Source organism: Podarcis cretensis (genome assembly GCF_951804945.1).
Source record: "Podarcis cretensis genome assembly, chromosome: 15".
Classification (NCBI taxonomy): domain Eukaryota; kingdom Metazoa; phylum Chordata; class Lepidosauria; order Squamata; family Lacertidae; genus Podarcis; species Podarcis cretensis.
The window spans coordinates 7320313-7336022 of NC_137185.1; the positions used below are offsets into that span (position 1 = coordinate 7320313).

General features: G+C 45.8%; 1 protein-coding gene across 1 annotated transcript; it reads right to left on the reverse strand.

Annotated features, from left to right (window-relative positions):
* Positions 1–1159: 1159 nt before the first annotated feature.
* DDX52 (DExD-box helicase 52) lies at positions 1160–15504 on the reverse strand. The gene is made up of 15 exons (XM_079954449.1): positions 15364–15504; positions 13945–14212; positions 12630–12769; positions 11745–11930; positions 11294–11437; positions 9387–9498; positions 9221–9293; positions 8714–8923; positions 7484–7574; positions 6702–6824; positions 6318–6468; positions 5858–5933; positions 5006–5077; positions 4380–4472; positions 1160–1966 (listed from the first exon to the last, which is right to left on the reverse strand). The coding sequence occupies exons 1-15, from the start codon at positions 15448–15450 to the stop codon at positions 1882–1884; spliced, it is 1911 nt and encodes a 636-aa protein (XP_079810575.1). The 5' UTR covers positions 15451–15504; the 3' UTR covers positions 1160–1881.
* Positions 15505–15710: the final 206 nt, after the last annotated feature.

Sequence of the window (15710 nt, forward strand, 5' to 3'; positions counted from 1 at the left end):
ACAGTAAAAGTAAGTTTTAACACATGCCAAAAAAAAAGCCTTGACAATACATTGAAGAGTAAAACAAACTATGGTCAGTACCTGTAGGATCTTGATTTATATGCATGTCAGTCAATACTCAGGACGCAGGTGGCGCTGTGGGTTAAAGCCTCAGCGCCTAGTGCTTGCCGATCAAAAGGTCGGCGGTTCGAATCCCTGCGGCGGGGTGCGCTCCCGCTGCTCGGTCCCAGCGCCTGCCAACCTAGCAGTTCGAAAGCACCTCCGGGTGCAAGTAGATAAATAGGGACCACTTACCAGCGGGAAGGTAAACGGCGTTTCCGTGTGCGGCTCTGGCTCTGGCCAGAGCAGCGATGTCACGCTGGCCACGTGACCCGGAAGTGTCTCCAGACAGCGCTGGCCCCTGGCCTCTTAAGTGAGATGGGCGCACAACCCCAGAGTCTGTCAAGACTGGCCCGTACGGGCAGGGGTACCTTTACCTTTACCTTTACAGTCAATACTCAGCACTGTATCTTCAGAAAGATGTATGCGTGTGTGTTTTTTAGCTGTAGACCTAAAGCTCTTTGTAATCTATATAAAGATTAGAGATCTAACAACTATAAAGATTTAACAAGATGGGTATATAGTTCTCAGATTCCTATATGTATTAATCTCTCTTAAATATAAAAACAATTTTGACAGCTCATATACAGATCTAAATGAGCAAGTATCTATAGATATACGGTGTAGATTTCTCAATATATTGCATGTTTTTTCCCCCGAGGTGTATCTAACAAGGCCTTAAAATAGATCCATTCAGATCAACAGACATGACCAACATTTTATGTGGACTATTGTATGACTTAGGTGAATAAAACCCCACTATTAAATTCATAAAATAGATGTTGAATTTTTAATAATAGGTGTGTGTGCCTGCAGAGGTGTTTCTCATTTTGCTACCCATCTCTGAGCCTTTAGAAGGATATTGGTAAAATATATATTTCTAGAATGGAGAAGGAAAGCATTCTTAGCAGTGTAGGGCAGGCCAAAAAGGTTCCACACCTTTGCTCTATAGACATCTCTCTCATTATGGTGTATCTTTTCCTCTGAACAGCTTAACCCAAAAAATTGCAACAAAAAATGAATAAATATTTAGAAGCATAAGACACAAGGCATAGCGAAACCATTTGGAGGCATTTTATTGGGAAGATTTACAGATTTTATGGCCGATGAACCTGTGTAAAGCATGTAAATTTGTGCAAGAACACACTCTTGGGTATTTCCATCCACAGATATTGTACTGTGGATTTAAAATTCACTTTCCTGTGCGTTATAAATTTGCAGCATCAAGCCTGCAACGACTGTGTCTTACACCTTATAGCTGCTACAGAACCTAATACTGTATAGCAAGCAGGAACGGGTCCTCCGGATGCTGTTGTAGTACATGGGAGTTGGAAACCCAACATCTGGAGGGATCCACAGGCTTCCTATCCCTGCTTTATTTGCTAGACTGGGGTACAAGAGAAAGCAATCTAAAGGCATAAGTGGCAGGGTACCCCTTCAGCACTCCTGCCTTCCTTTACTGATATGGAAAGTCTCCCTCAGTACTCAGGGATACAAGAACGTTTATCATCAGTGGAGGAAGATGAGCCATTTCTGCCATTGCACTGTCGTCCTTGAAGCCTGGCAAAAAAATGTCACAGCACAGGATGGCCTGACCCCCCCACAACAATGGCAGGGAAAGGCTTGCTTAGAAAATCTGCCAAAAAACATAACAGAGAGAGGCAAAATGCACCCCAATATAAAAGAAGTTCTTTGTTCCATCAATGGTCCGTGTGGCTTCCCAGATTCCTACAAATAACATAGCACCCTTGCTTATTTTGAGCAATCCTTCAAGGCGCTGCATCAGTTTTCTGGAACAGTCTGTGCCTGAGAATTCTCGGTTTTGGCTTCCTTGGAGTCTTTCTTCACTCCTTTCTGAGCAATTCTCCTAAAAGGGAAAAAAGTACCTTCATGTAACCAACTTTAATAACAATCATCAGGCTCTTATTGCAGTCTACTAGCTGTCAACAAAGCAGATTGTATAGAGTGAGGCCTACAGTTGTAGAGTGCGCTCTGCGCATGAAGATCCCAGGTTCAAATCCAGCTAAAAAGTGGCCTTGGGTTTTGCCAGGTAGAACGGGCAATGCTAGGCTAGATAGACTGATGGTTGTGTTAAGTCTAAGGTAATTTCTTATCTTCAATATTTCACTTCTGGCAGAGTTAATACAGAGCAGGTGCTTATGTAACTTGAGTATAAATATGAGCTACAGAGAACTGAAGCACTGTGCCTAGCTGCTAATAAACAAAAAAGCTGGCATGAGAAAGCCTATTTAAAGGGTTTTGGTTTTATTAAAAGCTAAGTAGAAAGGTGTGAATGTTAAAAGCAGCGGGACTTGAAGATTTATGTGAAAAGCACTAACTTGAATGAAGGGTTCACATGCCAGGAAAAGGGAACTTTATGGGCTCCATTTGGTTCCCGTGTTGCCGAAATGTTCAGAGGGCAGAACTGTGTGGATGAGATTTGGCAGAACTGGCAGATGCTCTCCAGGCTTTCAGACAAGGGGACATTCCCAGTCCTACCTAGAGATGCCAGTGATTGAAGGTGGCACCTTCTGCATGCAAAGCAAATGCTCTACCACTGAGCTACATAGGAATGTATGAAGCTGCCTTCCAGAAGTGTCTACGCTGGCTGGCAGTGGCCCTCCCGAGTCTCAGGATGGAATGTCTTTCTCTGTCTCCTGCAACCTGATCCTGTTAACTGGAGATGCTGCTGAAATATGGTTCCTCCCCAAGGTGGTTCTACCTTCTCTCACACTGAAGCTCAGATCTGAAGACACCTCCTCCTCTCTCTGTGTTTTCTTCCCAATTCTACATTCCACTGAATGTTACTGAAACACCCTTCTTATGCAGCAGCAGCAACAACAACAACAAATGTTGGTAACTGCTCTTGGTCACTGACGTGCAGCTTGCAAGAATCAGCTTTGCAAAGTCTCTTTCTCTCTGCCTTGACGTGGTAGAGGGGGAAAGAACAGCAGGAGACTGTGTGGGAGCCAGATTTTGGAAGTGCTGTTTTTAAGCCGGAATCCCTTTTGAACACCAGAAGGCCATGCTCTCTCAAGCTAACTCAGGAGCAGAATCGAATTTCAGGGTAAAAAAACTTATACCACCATCTCCAATCCAGTCAACGTAAGATCACATTGAGTGAAGGGCAGGTGGACAGTACATAAGAGAGACATGGGTTAAGATAAAACAAAAAAAATCCTTCCAGTAGCACCTTAAAGACCAACTAAGTTAGTTCTTGGTATGAGCTTTCGTGTGCATGCACACTTCTTCAGATATCTGTATCTGTATCTGAAGAAGTGTGCATGCACACGAAAGCTCATACCAAGAACTAACTTAGTTGGTCTTTAAGGTGCTACTGGAAGGAATTTTTTTATTTTGTTTTGACTATGGCAGACCAACACGGCTACCTATCTGTAAAAGGGTTAAGATGTTTGAGAGACTCGTGGCTTGTGCATTAACCCTGAAATTAAGCCATAATCAACAGCAGTTTGGGTATACGTGAGCATCCCCACTGTCAGAACGGGGCCCAGATGCCTCCCCACCTCCAAGAAATCTGAAGGGCTCTCTTCTCAAGGTCAAACACAGATCCCCTCTCTATGAGCAGCTGGATGGTTGCCATTCATTGAGATGCCCGGCAGATTGGTGGCTTCAATCCAGTTGTGCACAGATGTTAAGGAGAAAATATCCTGACCTAGGAGGACAAAACATCCCATCCATGCCTTCTGCTCATTCATCAAAAGATCCACAGGGACAAATCACTGTTGAAATTCTGTCCCTTGATTGCAAACTCTTCAACATAGAAATGTTGTATAACTTTGACAGGCATGTAGCAGTGGCTGATAGCAGTGGTAGTTCTAAACATTTGGAGGGCACCAGGTTGGGGAGCAGTGGTGTGGGCAATACTGAAGTAGATGGGACCCACTAGGTATTAAGGCCCCATGTACACAATATATTTAAAGCATTAGGATAACACTTTTAACAGTCATGGCTTCCCCCAAAGAATCCTGGGAACTGTAGTTTGTTAAGGGTGCTAGAACTTCCTTCATATACCCAATAAATAAGCTACAATTCTCAGAGTGGTTTAACCACTAATCTCTCTTCCCAGGGAACTTTGGGCATTGTAGCTCTGAGGGGAACAGATGCTCAAATGGTCTGCTTCTACTTCGTTTACCTGGATAAATAGAACTGGTAATAACATTTCTCACACACTTTTCCTCTGTCCTGCAGAACTGGTTAAGTGAAATTACACCTCTCTCCCCACCCCTCAAAAAGCTTTTAACAAGTAAAATTCAGCTTACTTTTTTCTCTTGGCTTTCCGGCGTAAGAACTGGGGAGATGTAAGAATGTGTTCCCTTTCCAAAGGCTTCTTAATCAACTTCTTCTTTTGCTTGCTGAAAATGACATTGGGGCAAGGGGACAGGGGGAAAGTAAAGGCTTTCAGGAGAGCAGAAAACCCCACAACCAGCTGAAGGTGGTTCACAAAGAGCACAGGCAGGCGGCTTAAGGTCCTTGCCACCCTTCTGTATTGCCCCTGCCTGGAGGGCTCAAAGCCACTCCCGCTGCCTAATTCTCAACCACTACCAAAAGCTTCTACCTTCCCTCATTCCACTCTGACCATCACACTCATGCTCCCCTCCGCCCACCAAACTGCTCAACCTCCTACAGCATTCCCTCCTGAGTCAAAGAGCATCAGCATTCCCTTCCAAGAGTCAAAGAGCATCAGCTGCAGTACCATGTCCCTGGACCAGCCCCCCAAGATCACTAGGACCAGAGCAGCCACAACTGACCAGAGCCCAACAGGTGTGGACAAAAAAAATAAAAATGAGGGGGCAGGGTGTGGACTGGAAGAGAGGGGAAACAGAACAACTCCTGGCGCTCTTCCACCATCGTTCTCCTACGTGGCTCAATCAAAATGCTCACTTACCTTTGAAGCTTGCGAAAATGTTTTATGTAGTCTGGCACAGGACAACCAGCTCGCTGAATGACACTGGCGATACTGTAAGGAAAGAAAGCGAGGGATGGCAGGGGTGCGGGGAGAGAGGAGAGAGTCAATAATTCTCTGCCAACTTCAGAAAGTTTGTTTCAGTCAGAGGAGCAAGAGCACCACTGTAGAAAAACTTCATCTGGCAAAAGTTGAGATTTGCAAAAGGTTACTGGGCCTCCAAATATCCCCAATTATCAGCCCCCCACTATGTAAATACATCAACCTCTTAGGAAGAAACTATAAGGGAAGAGTCATGGCTCAGTGGCTTTCATACAGAGGATCCCAGGTTCAATCCTGGCATCTCCAAGAAGGGCTGGGAAAGATGTCTTGTCTGAAATTGGAGCCCCTGCCAATCAGTGTAGATACTATTAAGCTAGGCAGAGCAATGGTTTGAATCAGTAAGAGGCAGCTTCCTAAGTCCCTCTTGGGTTCAAAGGCACAGGAAAAGGGCACTTGACCACCCACACAGTTCAAAGATGAAAAGAGGCTTTGGCAGAGGGGCCCCCCCTGCCATTTATTATGAGTGTTGCTACAAGATTATCCTCATTCCAAGTCAACAGTAGGAGGGGAGACCTGCTAAAGAGCTCCACCCAAAGCCTCTGTTACTGCTCACAATGGGGGAAGAGCCCTTCACCAGGGAAGGAGCAGGCAGAGCCAGTCAATGCTGCAGGCTCTTCAGCCCTTACTATTAAAAAAGCAAAAGAAAACGAGTCGCCAACCAGGGACCAAAATCGCAACAGAAACAAGCAAGCGGCAAAAAGTCACAGCAGCAGCAGTGAGCAAGGGAGGTACCTTCGCAATAATGGCTTGTCGTCTTCAGTGAAGAAGGTGATTGCTTTTCCAGTGTGCCCTGCTCTTCCTGTGCGGCCTGTGGAGGAGGAGGAAAGGAACATATAAGCAAATCTACCTTTTGAGCACATGCCAGCATAGAATAAACATTATAAAGGGGGTTCAGCTACCAGCAGCCCAAGCCAACATGACTGAGAACCCTTTAGGTGCCACTCAGGGGCCCAAAATTCAGCAAGCATTGCCTGCTCCAGACCCCACCTGTGCAAGGTATGGTTTGTGCTATTGTTCTCCCCATAAGATGAGCCCTGTGGGATCAGGCCAAAGGCCCATCTGCTCTCACAGTGGCCAACCAGATGCTTCTTATGGGAAGCGCCCAAGCAGGACCTCCCAACCTCTAGTGGGAGTGGACAGAAGTCTGAAATAACCAAGAGCCGTGTGATGGAAATGCACAGCCCACACTCACCGATCCGGTGGATGTATTCCACAGCGCTACTCGGGAAGTCAAAATTAATAACCATGTTCACTCCTTTGAAGTCGATGCCTCTTGCCAACAGAGCAGTACAGATAAGGACCCAAATCTTCCCCGCTCTGAAACTGTGGACGACACTGTCTCTCTAGGGGAAACAGAAACGTGTATTGGTGGTTTTTTCCCTCTTCAGCTTCACAAAAGCCACAATTACACTGTGGCTTCTATAACGCCAAGCTGGCAACACAGAATTGCTCAAGCTGCATCAATTCCTGGGTGCGGGTTCCTCCCCTGACACCTGCTTCTAAATATGTCAAGGAAAACGGAGGAACAACCTAGCTGCTCAGACTTGCCTTCCACGTTCAGCAGCGTTTCTCCTACCTGCTGTTGGGTCCTGTCTGCGTGAATGACGTCCACGTTGATGCCTTCATAAATGAGCTCGTGGAAAAGCTCTTTTGCCCGTTCAATGGACTGGACAAAGACCAAGACAGGTGGTGTGAAGCCCTGCAAAGAGAAAGAGGGAAGGAGGGGGTGAAAGAAAGCTTGGTGGCTGATCAAATGCAAAAAGGGCCTGGTAGCATTTTTGAGATAGTCAGCCATGATCAGCCTTCCTCACCCTGGTGGCTGCCAGCTGTTTCAGGCGACGGCTCCAATTGGCCTCTGCCAGCACAAGCTTCACAAAGATACCCAGCAAAAATGGCCTAAGTATTTCTGTGCCAGGGAGTTTGCAATCAAAGCACAGAATGCGAACAGTGATTCAACCTCGTGGTATCTTAGCCATATGAGCAGTGCACAGGTGGGCTGCTTCATTCTCTTTCTCCCTGGGCTTCCCCAGTCAGCATACCTGTGCTGGCAAGGGATGATGGGATTTGTAGTCTGAAACATCTGGAGGGCCAAAAGTTGGGGGAAGTCTGGTAACAAAAGTCAGGAGACCCAGACCCAGGGGTAGCAGGCACCAAACAACTCACGCCACGAAGCCCTATCTATGTTTAATTGGAAGCCCCACTTGTTCCAATGGATTGCATTGGGTGTTAGTCAAACTGGGAAGTGCGGTTTGTTAAGAGCGCTGAGAGCTGTTGGGAGAACACTATTCCCTTTGGACAGCTGCAATCCCTAGTTTTCTAGGAAGGAGGACTGGCCGCCAAACTACTCTGGGAAACAACCTTTTTCACAAGGCCCCTCATCGCTAGCAGTTTCCCCGTCTCCGATCCAACGAACAAGAGCTCCTGATCCACTGTCTCAGCCGCAGCATTCCTGAAATCAAAGAACAGGTAGGCATTGTCAAGGCTTGAAGATGGACTGGGATTAAAGTTATTTCAAAAGGAAATGTCAGTGAGAAAACTACCAACAGAATGGGTGTTAACCAGAGGTGGGGCTGAGGGCCATATGGTGGGCAGGGCCAGAAAACAACTTTTCCTCCAGAAGGCTAGTTTTCACATGCACACTTGCAAACCATTCTCTGTCCTCTATCCAGGCAAGCAAAAGGTACTATCAGTTCAACGACGCATTCCCAGCCAGGCAAAATCACTGAAGGATGGTGCAAAGAAGGGCTGGTAAGGGGTGTGGCCTAAGGAGAGCTCTGAGGGCCAGACAGAGACCTGGAGGGCCACATTTGATGCTTAGACCCCAAGTTCCCCACCAGCCCGCTGCAAGCTTTTTGCAGATGAGAAAGCTTCGGAAACACAGAACACTTTATACTAGCTTGCAGCCAAGGCTCCTAGATTGATGGGGCTCACTGAACAGAGTTCTTTCCTTTCCTTAAAGCCGTCACAGGATGAGGGAGACCTCAGCACAGGTGACTTATTTAGAGCAGTTCTGCTCCATCCACACAGCCCCAAGAAAGAACGAAAGAAAGAAAGCACTCTTCACACTTCCTCCTCTCTCACCCACCCAGTTCTGTGTAAAGAACAGCACTGGACATTTTGCAACCTGGGGGGTTTGCAGTATGAGCTAAGAGACAGCTTTAAGTACTCCTTCCTAATTCCACAGTTAATGCACAGTACTCCTTAACACACTTTCCGGCCAACCCTAAAACTTGGCAAGGCAACACCAAAAAGTCAGAGGTCCCTAAAGTTTCCACTATGTGCTGAAGAGGCAAGCAGACTCTTCAGGCTAAAACCGCTTGCCTCTTCAGCAGCACAAGAGACTGTAAAAAGTACGCAATGACAGTGAATGGAACCAAATGGAATGAATCAGGTCCCAGAAGGGGAAGACAGCAGGCAAAGGGACTTTTCAAGTGTCCTCTTCCTTCATGACAGCCTTAAGGCAAAAATACTCAAATGCTCCACAAAGCTCAAGGAAGTGTGACAAAAATCAACCAGCTTCTCTAGCTAGAAACAGGAATGTGAGAACATTGAGAGAGAGAGAGAAAGGGGCAACGCTCAATCTTCCACACTTGCCTTGCTCCAACAGAGACAGACACTATGTTGTCTAGGTTGAGTTTGCACCACTGCTCTACGTCGTGGGCGAAGGTTGCACTGAACATGGCTCTCTTGACAATGTGGGAGGTGCACGCCAGGAAGATGGTGGCAAGCTGGTCTCGGAAGCCCGTCTTCCCATCTTCAAATAACTTGTCCGACTCGTCCACCACCAGCCACTCAACCCTAGGGCAAAGCAGAAGGCGGACATAGGCAGTTTAGAGGGGAGAAAGATGTACAAGTCTTACACAGCCAGTAGGATCAGACACAGGGCACACCCTTTCCCAGATGGCCTTGCTAAGAATGAATCCTTGAAGTGGTTTCACCCCTGGCTAGTATTAAAGTGAGGTATATAAACTTACATTTACAGTCCACTTTTTCTCCAAGGAGCTCAGGGTGGTGCCAGAGGCTGGACTCAGAAATTTTAGTGCATGTGTCAAACATGCTGGTAGACTGAAGGAACTTAGAGCTCTGTTTTTTTACCTGGTCAAATCTATTGCTGGAGGGTCTTGTTTCAGAAGATAGACAAGTCTGTTTGGAGTAGTCACCAGAATATCTGGGGGGGGGGGCATACACACAATTAGCCAGGCAGGGCAATGGAATAGGGAGTGGGTTGGAATCTGTGAACTCCAGTTTATGTCCAAGTTACCAAATTTCTGAGATGACTTTGGCCCAAACTTTTTCACAGCCTCAGCAGCTTTATGGATCATGTGTATTCTGAAGCCGATACCTTCTGACAGCTTAAGCAGCTCTCGGTGTGTCTAAAACATAAAGGAATAATCATTTGTTTTTTAAAATGAACATGAATGCCATTTTTTTAAAAAAGAACCCAATTATCTTCACATTCAGAGTTATGTTCAAGAACAGAATAATAATAACAACAATAAACAGCAATGACAGTCTGAAGGGCCCATATTTCAGCACAGATCCAAGGTTCAATCCAGCTTTTCCAACTCAAAAAACAAGATCAAGTAGCAGGTGATGGGAAAGGCTTCTGCCAGAGACCCAGAATGGGCTGATGGCAATCAGAGTAGATAATACTGGGCTAGATGGACAAATATACTAGAAGTCAGAACTACCACTGGTATCAGATGCAGCTTTACAAATTTATGCTTGAGCTTGCTTTTTCCTCCTCCCTGCTATTCCTTTTTTCCTTGGATGACATGTCTTTTTAAAAAAAAAAAATTTAAAATAATATTTATTACTTTTGAAACTTACAAAAAAGAAAGAGAAGAAAAAAGACAAAAAGAGAAAAAACAAGAAAGGAAAAAAAACAATACAATATATAAACAATACAAAACACAACATTGACACATTAAACTGAACAAAACAAAGCAAAAACAATTTTAAAACATACATCATACCATTTCAGTACTCTCTTTCATTCCCTTGTTTCATCGACCTCCTCTCACCTCCCTTTTTGTATTCCACTTCTATTAATTGTTTCAGCAATTCCTTTCCATCTTTCTCTATTTTCTGTCATATAAATATCTTAACTTATTTTTACCCTTATTTTCCATTAATACTATAATGCTTATTTATGCTTAACTCCTTATAGCATAACATTTCTACTAAAGCCATAAAATTTCATTCCAACATTTTTCTAACACTCAATAATTTTACAATATTTCTATTTCTAAAAATAAACTTTAAACTTTTTCCAATCTTCTTCCACCATCTCTTCTCCCTGGTCTCGGATTCTGCCAGTCATTCGTCAATTCCATATAGTCCATCAACCTGGTGATCTTCTGTCCGAGGCTCTTAACTCTTTTCCAAGGGACTTGGATGACATGTCTTTTAAAATTGTAAGCCTGAGTTTTTTGAAAGTTGCTCTGAGAGCCCTTTCTTTGTCTAAACGGTAGCGTATAAATGTGTAATGTAAATAAGTACAAGGTACCCCCCAACCCCTAGGGACGCAGGTGGCGCTGTGGGTTAAAGCCTCAGCGCCTAGGACTTGCCGATCGAAAGGTCGGCGGTTCGAATCCCTGCGGCGGGGTGCGCTCCCGCTGCTCGGTCCCAGCGCCTGCCAACCTAGCAGTTCGAAAGCACCTCCGGGTGCAAGTAGATAAATAGGGACCGCTTACCAGCGGGAAGGTAAACGGCGTTTCCGTGTGCGGCTCTGGCTCGCCAGAGCAGCGATGTCACGCTGGCCACGTGACCCGGAAGTGTCTCCGGACAGCGCTGGCCCCTGGCCTCTTAAGTGAGATGGGCGCACAGCCCCAGAGTCTGTCAAGACTGGCCCGTACGGGCAGGGGTACCTTTACCTTTTTACCCCCCAACCCCAAGCAAAGTGGGTAGTCAAGGGCTAGAAAGACAGATATATGACCATTTAAAGCAACTCACTGTTCTCACCTATTAGTCAACATCTTACTTACTGCCCACTATTCCTTTGGGAAAGCTTACATGACGAATGTACCACATGGGTGAAGCACTTCCCTGTTTAGCTTTCACAACCTGACAGCAAGCATTAAACGCACAGTCAAATCCAATTTAGGGCAAAAATACAATACAATACAATACAATACAATACCATAACATAACATAACATAGTCATACCTGATTGGCAAGCTCCCGCGTAGGGGATATTATCAGTGCTCTGAAACCTTTATTCATAGGTTGTTTCAGGTGTGCTAAAACAGGAACGCCGAAAGCCAATGTTTTCCCTGAACCAGTGGGGGCACAGGCCAGAAGCTCACGACCCTGGTGGGGTGGAGGAGAAAAGGGAATGAGCCAAGGCTGGGTTAGGCACCTGGTACAGTGCTGAAAGCCACAATGGGTGAAAAATGCACCACAGAAATGTTCAGTTCTCCCTGTCATTTATAGTATATAATATGCACAAAAAAGGACTTTGGGTGATAATTCAATCTGAGTTCATAACACGTCTGCAAAATAGGTGCCGTCCCCCCACCATCTTGCCGGTGGAGAAGTTAAACAAGGATAACTTAAGGAACATCACAGACTACATCACCGTTTCACCTCAAGGTGAAATATTAAACCAAGGACGCACATGGAGCATGACAGGAATAGCCTGCATCTGAATCGGTGTGGGAGTCTGGAACCCTGCAGCTTCAATGTTCTGCATGATCTTCTGGTGGACGTTGTATTCCTTTGCAAGTTGCTCAAATGTAGCAATAGGTTCCGGAAGATCTGTTCCCTGAATGTAGATCTTGTGCTTATTTCTGAAGTGATTTACCTAGAAAATTCCAATATGTACATGCTACATTAAAGTGGAAGTCATTATTTTTTAAATTTAAAAAGAAACCCCACATCTACGTGCTTTGGTTGCCAGTATTAAGATTACACTAAAGCACACAATTTTTGACATGTAAACTTTCAGCTCGGGGGGTGGGTGGGGGGGAGACCTAAACATGTCCTGCAATTTTAAAATGCCAGTAACTAATACAACTTTTGAAAATGCAAGCTCATTACTGCAGCAGTCTCAGGGTCCCTGGGGATGCAGACTTGAAGTTCACTTGGCAAAACTTTTTTGAACACTTTTAGAAATGTGACAGCTCACCTGCTAGAAATCAATCCCTGCTATCTTATGTTCTGAGATGAAATGTTAGTCAGGATCCCTTGATCATTCTCTTAACTCGTGCTAACCTTCAAATTCAACCCTCAATCATTTAAGGTTAAAGTACATGCCATTTTTTCAGCAGACTTTATTTTTAATTAATTGGTTTCATTCACACCCCACCTATCCCCTCCAAGGAACTAAAGGTGGTACACCCTGTTTTCCTCCCTGTTTCATTCTCACAACAACCCTGTGAGGCAGGTTAGACTGACAGAAAGAAGGCAACTGGACCAAGGTCACCCCAGAGCGTTTCATGGCTATCACTTGCTACTACTTCCAAATCGCTTCCAGGTAGCACACTAAAGAGAACCAACACACCTTTTCTTGTCTAGCTTGTTCCAATTTTGCTGCAGGGGGCTCCTTCTCCCCCTTGCTCCTTGGAGCGCTGAGCTTTGCTTCCAAAGTGGACATCCACAATATCCCCTCATTTTCAGTACCAAGATTTATGGGGGCTGCCTCTGAAAGTTTCAAGAACATCCATGTATATAAACCAGAACAAAAAGATGAAAACTAAATTGCTGTGTAATCACCACTTCAGACAGGCATGGGAAACTTTTTTGGCCTTGTGGGCCTGATCTTTTATCTACACCCACCCCTACAGGCCAACTTTGACAGGTAGTGATGACGTTGCCATTTGCCATTGTCATTTCTAAGATGCTTTTTACCCAAATAAATCTGCATTCAAAGTGGTTCACAAAAAAAAAAAATATCAAAATGTAAATACAGTGGTGCCTCGGGTTACATACGCTTCAGGTTACAGACTCCGCTAACCCAGAAATGGTGATTCAGGTTAAGAACTTTGCTTCAGGATAAGAGCAGAAATTGGGCTCTGGCGGCGCGGCAGCAGCAGGAGGCCCCATTAGCTAAAGTGGTGCTTCAGGTTAAGAACAGTTTCAGGTTAAGTATGGACCTCCAGAACGAATTAAGTACTTAACCCGAAGTACTAATTAGGCTAATGAAAGGTAGGGGGTTCCTCCCACCTGTCAAAGTGGGGCAGTTTGGCAAAGCAGCACCAAGAAAGATTGAACCTTGCCCACTCCTGGCCTATCAGATGATTGACAGGCAGGTTCGGTTTCAGGGAAGTGGCCTTGTGGGCCAAACTTTTTATATTATGCTGGAAGCTACCCAAAGTGGCTGGGGCAACGCAGTTAGATGAGTGGGGTACAAATAATAAAATTATTATTAGTAATATTACTGTTAGTGCAACACAAGTCAGCAACTACACCAACTCCTCCAAGCTACCTATTACAATAAAGGCACAACTCAGTACAGGTAAGCCCAGTGTACATCACAGGTAGAAGTAAAACAGGAGATCAGGATCCAAGAAGAATATCCAATCAGCTTCTGAACCCAGCAAGAAAACATTATAAGCCACCAGAATACCAGCATTGTTCATTATAGCTATATTCTGTTGTTCTTGTGCTGTTTTTTAAGAAAATGTCCCAAAAATTGCTTGGAGTATATATGTGGAAGGCAATTCAGAGATTAATCATACTAAAGTGTTACTCTGCTGCCACAACTGTGTACAAATGAGTTTGTATCACTTGACAACTGCCCATGCTTCCTGGATGCCTCATTAACAAGAATAAAAAAGAATGTATTCTTTTTTAAAAAGAACTGCTCACTCATTTACCTTGAGCCTTTTTCTTTTTGCCCCTCCCTTCCATGTTTTGCCCATCTCCTTTTCTCTTCTCTGCAGCCCTCGCCTTGCCCACCAATCTGGGTTCATTTCCTTTATTTTCAGGTTGTGATTCCAATGCTTCAACTTGGGGTTCACAAAGACAATTTCCTCCTCCGCCATCATCGGAAGGATTGGGTGGTTTTTTGCTTGGGTTAGCAAAGAAGTCAAGCTCTCCCAGAATCTCCGATGCTCCGGCTTCTTTATCCTTAGTTCTGATCACCTGAAATCAAACAGATCCACAACATCCCTGTGGTTTAGAGTTCTTGTTTCCCCAGGGAGAACCAGGTACCAAGAACCCTGCCTGGTCACAAAGCCAGCCAGGGCTCAAAAAACTTCATTTGCCATGCAGAGGATTTTCGAATAGGGAACACATCATTTCACGCCGCCGTAAAATAAATGATGCTTCACCCCTGCTCCATTATGCCGCTGCTTTGCAAGAATAATATGTGCAGCGTGATAAAAAATACTTCCAAAGGCATAGCTGTGTGCGTCTCTTGGAATAAAAACAATCAAAGCACCTGGTGACATCTTAAAGACCACTGTAGAGTAAGACAGGATGGGGCAACCTCAAGCCCATAGACCAAAAATGGCCCTTTGTGCCTCTCTATCTGACCTTCAGAAGACTCCCCAGGCCATACCCTTCATGAGCTATACCGTATTTTTCGCCCTATAGGACGCACTTTTTCCCCTCCAAAAATGAAGGGGAAATGTGTGTGCGTCCTATGGGGCGAATGCAGGCTTTCGCTGAAGCCTGGAGAGCGAGAGGCGTCGGTGCGCATCGACCCCTCTCGCTCTCCAGGCTTCAGGAAGCTATCCGCAAGCCTTGGGAGTCCGCGGGAGTGCCCACCGGGCTCGCAAGGCTTGCGGGCGGCAGCCTCCAGCGCGAAGCATGGGGCGCGATCCGGAGCGCATCCCGGGCTTCGGGCAGATATCGGGCAGCCCCACAAGCTCGGGGGACAGCGGGGAGGCGGAGCGCCGCCATCCCGCTATTCCCCGACCTGGTTTGGAGGCTGGCGTGGGGAGAAGCAAGCAAGCTCCATTTACCCCACCCATTTTTTTCTTCTGGCCCTGCCCACTACTGTCATGTGGCCCCCAGAAGGTTGAGAAGGAGGAAAATGCGTGGGAAGCAAATTCCTCACTCTCAGCCCATTTTTGTCAGGGGCATGAAATTTAAACTGTCCGTAAATGAGAACGAGAGAATAAGACTGAGACTAAAATAATAATAAGAATAATAAGAATAATAATGGAACCAAAGGCTCCTGGGGGTGAACAGAGCGCATTTCCCGTGGAACTAGGCCCAACCACGAAAGGGAAGCCAGGGATGGGGCTTCCAGGCAGGGGAAGGACTGCTGTCTCTCCCCCCCCCTTTACCTTGAATCGCTCCGCGTCTCTCCTGAAGCGCTTCACGTCGAACTTGGCGCCGGCTCCGAGCTTTCGGAAGAGCTCGTGCGAATCCATGCTTCCCGACAGGCACCGCGCGGCCCGGAAGGAAGTGCCCGCGTTGCTCGGCAACGGGGGACTCGGAAACCGGGCGGGAGGGGGGCGAACCCGGAAGAAGAAACGGAAGTAAGGCGGAGCGGTTCCGGTCGTAGAACCATAGAGAGAGGGTAAGGAAGGTAGAGAGTCGCTTTTCTCTTTAAAGTTATAGAGATACGGGAGGAGAAGATGAAGTACGGCTAGCCCTACATTCCGGTTTCCATATGACGCCCTCACTTTGA